The following is a 4,406-nucleotide window of genomic DNA, read 5'->3' as shown; positions in this document are numbered from 1 at the left end:
AGGACCTATATATATATACCTCGGACCCTCGAGCGAAGCTGAAATGTGATCGGCGAACCTCTGTTTCTGATTCTAGAGCGGTTGAAGCGTCGGCGTATAATTAAGGGCTAGAGTGAAGCCCTCCATGAGCGATCTATCCTCCATGCGGAGACTTGAAAAGCCCTCCATTGACTCTAAAAGAAGACAAGTTTCGCAAAAGTCTTGTTGAGCTATATATAAAACAGGGTAGTTACAGATGTCCGAATATCCTTTCTTTTGGTGGGTACCATTGGTGGGCTTGAATATCCAAGTATCCACTAGCCTCTTACAGGTTGGGCTACGATAACTCAAGGTTGAAGACAGCCCTCCGTACTATGATGGGCTAAACCCCACAAGGTCGAACGCCTCTTGTCGTTTGATGATCCTGATTTAACTTTTTCTCCGATTTTTGAGGAAACCTTTTTTATAATTTGCTTTTTTATTTTTGAACAATATATTTAAACAGTGATTGCCGACTCATTGAGCCATCTCCTTTCTGAATGAAAACACTTTTATTAGATTCAACAGAAGGAAAATACAGGAACTAAATTCACGCTGCAATCGAAATGAAACATAACAAAAACCAAGAAAAATACAGGAACTTAATTCACGCCGACTTCAAAAGCATACGTAACACAAAAACCAAACTATCAATATTTGGTCTCTGTCTAAATTCTAATTGGAGCTCCAAGAATCTGAATACATTGTTTGCGAGAGACTCCAATCATGAAGACCTTAGTCCCTGTCCCTCTCTGGCACCTGAGCTCATAAAAGGTGATGTTATCCCCTTCACTTAGCTGCTTCGCTTGAGCAAAGCGGCTCCAGCCTCGGGTGAGATAAGTTTTTTCACAATTTGTACGAAAATGGATTGGCCAGCGCTTCATTTGAACGTCATAGACACTCACCGGATGACTTCCATTTGCTGGGAGGCAGAATCTGGCTGCAAGTGACTTTGGTAAATAAAGACTATAACTTCCTTTTAGTTGTACGTCAGTTGGTGTCAAAATCTTCTCAAACTCATTTTCAGGCTCAGGCTGGTACTTGCTGTACACACATTTAGAACATGTTTCTGTGTTCCTATGGGCTTCACATGGAGGAGGATATGTAGGATTAATCCCACTAGATGCTGACTCTGCATCTCCTACTGTTTCAGCCATGCCGGAATTCAAACTTGAGCTCACCTATAATTATCATATTGGAGGGAAAAGAAAACAGCATTAAAAATAAAAGCAAATGCTTTGAAAAAGTTTTTAAAACATTCACAAAAACAACCACAACACAACATATAAATCTTACAGATAACGTACAGTATGTACCTTGGCTTCATTGGCAGCCTCCATCTTGGTTTCCACGTTGGCGTTGTATATGCGTAGCCCATACTGATTAAGCTCAAGCTGAACCTTTTCGAAAACCTCTTTCTTGAACTCATTGATACCCGCCTTGAAGATTTCCTCAATGGTCGTGCGGGCGGCAAGCACACGGGTCTCACCCTCGATGACGCCCTGAACAAGCTCGTTGACATGGTTGAAGAGCTTCACCTTTGCGTAGAGAAGGAGGCTGTCCATGTCATCGACACGGGGGCCGATGGTAAAGACCGTGGAGACCACAAAAGGGAGCTTCTCAGCGGACATGGCCTCGACCTCGAAGGTATAGTTTACTTGGGACACGTCGAAGCGAGAGCACCGCTGCCCCGGTAGGACCCATGCCTTCTTGGCAAGGCATATGTCGTCGATGCCCCGACCAGTGATGGCCAGGTACTCCGATGGACCAGCCACTCTCCAGCCCATAATGTCTTTGTCTCGTAGAGAGATTGGGAAGGTGATCTAAGATTTTTTTGGGTGTTTGGATTGTCATGTGGTGGGGTACGTATTTATACTACTGGATTCGTGTCCGACGGCGCTATAAGCCAAGAAATTAATATTTTACAAAATGATAGGCGGTTAATTGTGAAGGAGAAGAAACGAAAAAGGACGGAAGCTTCCTCTTTCGCAAACAGGATCAACCTGCAGCATGGATACGTGGCATGCTTCGACGTAGGCGGCGAGGACGTTAGAGTCCTACTATTTCCAAACGGTGAATCGAGATTAGGTAAGGACGTGAAAAGATGGTTGGTCGTCACATCACTTAGCCGTCCACTCAAAGCAGACATCAAGGCAAAAAGACGGCGCGCTGGAATCGTCTAGAAATTTTTCTCAGCTTTGGCTCTGTTTGCCAATGAACTTCAAAAAAAAATTCCATACTATTCTTTTCAAAATTAATCTTAAATATTTTTATTTTTTACATCACATTAATTACTTTTATTATTATGTAAGTAAAAAAATTACTACAATTTTTTATTTTTTCACACAACTTTTTTATTTTTTATTTTTTTCTTCATATCAATTAAATTTATTACACGCCACTTCAACTTTCAAGTCGGACAAGTCCAACGACAAACATAGCCAAAGGGTTTTTAGGTTTGACGATGACCCTTTAATATATATCCAAAACGTGCTGTTTAAGTAAGTTTTGTTGTTAAGACTGTTAGCTGACTTTGTTTTGTTTTCTAATGCGTCGGAGGCGTCACCAACTTGATTAAACGATGCGTTTGGAGTTAAAAAAAAAAAAAAAAAAAAAAAAAAGCTTTGGTTTGTTTTTTTCTTCGATATCAAAGAAAAACATGGAGGGGGATAAGGCGGGTCTTTCCGCTCTAGATGCGTACAAGTTTGGTTTAACTCGTCATTTGGAACTCCAAACAAGCTTTGCCGCTTTGGTTTAACGCGTCAGTTGACCCCAGCCGTCAAACATTTTAAATCAATTGCTTTGCTATTTGTGAAAAGGCGGTTCAAAACGGAGCAAAAAATCAACTTTTTTTTTTTTTTTTTTTTTTGTTTTACAATTTCGCTGTCTTAAAATGTTTCATGTAGATAATCAACTATTAAGGGCCGTCCCAGGATAATTAAATAAATTAACATTAGACATGACAAAATAAATAAAAAATTATATTTATATGTTTTAAACAATAATTAAATTTTTTTTGTATTATTTATTTATTTTGTTGGATTTATTTTTTAATATTAATCAATTTTTGTTCATTTTTAATTTTTTAATGTTGATACCTTTAAACCAAAATCATGATCCTGTCACTGGCCCTTGCTGCTCCTAGAGGCTATTGGCTATTGCCATCACACCTAATTATTTTGACCAAATATATAAATTTAGCTATTTATGTAATATAGTATAAATAAAACCTTCAAATGAGAGGAGAGGGCCATGACTACGGTCATCACCTCCCTCCATCTCTAGGCCCACGTGTTTCCTTATCATGTTATTCAAGTATTCAACAACAATTCTTTTTATTCAAAACATTGCATGGATTATAACAAAATATAACTAATCATATTTTTATTTTATAATTATTTCACAATAATAATGTGATGGTTTCAACTAATTATTAAATTAATCTTAATTAAAATAAAAAATAAATAAAGAATTATTGTAATTGTTATATCAGTATTGTGAGATATTTATCACATAAAATTAAAATTTCTAAGATTACTCATAAGATAATGCTAAAATAGTCCACAATAGTATTGTAATGGCCGGTGAACTTTTACGCTTTCTTTTTCAGCTTAAAATTCCACCTGACAATTGACATATCAGGCTAAAAAGTTGTAGATATTTCCCGCAAATGGGGTGCTCAGTCAAAGCAAATGGGTGTCCAGACAAAGACATCACCCATCGAGCCGTAAATCCTGATGTTTTCTTCTTTTTTTTTTTTTTTTTTTTATTATTATTATTATTATTGACATGTTCATATAAAGAAAATAAGAGAGAGAAATTCAAACTAATGACCTCCGTTTTATGAGGCGTGATTCACAGCCGATTGAGCTACTCTTTGAAAACGTAAATCCTGATGTTAATGTTGTGTGAAGCTTAAGTTTTCATTCTATTTTATATTTTTCATGAGCCTTAAGATTTCTTTTTAAAGTTGTTTCTTTCGAAGTTAAAGGGCTCCGCAAATTGATTTCTATTTTTGTTTTTGAAAATTATTTTTGAGAACAAAAATAAATTTTTTTTTTTTTTCCTTTAAAAAAATGTTTGGCAAACTATTTATGAGAACATTTTTTGAAAACAATTTTTGAAAATTTGCAACAATTCCATTTCAACAATACCAAAAAATATGAGACCCAAAATCAATCAAAATGGTATGTATACGTGTGTATGTATATATATACACTAACAAAACATATAAGAAAAAGAGAAATTACTATAGAAGTGAAGGAGAGTTGTAAATGAGCATAACTACTCATGAAGATACTCGGGCTTGGCTTAATTTTAAACGGAATGTTTGTGAACACAAAATTAAGCCCGATCATTAAGCGCTACATACTTGTATGAACCTAACT

At 36.3% G+C, this 4,406-nt stretch overlaps 1 protein-coding gene across 1 annotated transcript; it reads right to left on the bottom strand.

Annotated features, from left to right (window-relative positions):
• Positions 1-574: 574 nt before the first annotated feature.
• On the bottom strand, positions 575-1,805 carry LOC132173441 (uncharacterized). Its single transcript, XM_059584944.1, has 2 exons — positions 1,335-1,805; positions 575-1,199 (listed from the first exon to the last, which is right to left on the bottom strand). The coding sequence occupies exons 1-2, from the start codon at positions 1,803-1,805 to the stop codon at positions 687-689; spliced, it is 984 nt and encodes a 327-aa protein (XP_059440927.1). The 3' UTR covers positions 575-686.
• Between the last annotated feature and the right edge of the window lie 2,601 nt (positions 1,806-4,406).

The sequence above is a fragment of the Corylus avellana genome, chromosome ca3 (assembly GCF_901000735.1).
Source record: "Corylus avellana chromosome ca3, CavTom2PMs-1.0".
NCBI classification, from domain to species: Eukaryota; Viridiplantae; Streptophyta; class Magnoliopsida; order Fagales; family Betulaceae; genus Corylus; species Corylus avellana.
The sequence above is the reverse complement of the archived record's forward strand: the minus strand, read 5'-3'. Positions and strand labels throughout refer to the sequence as shown.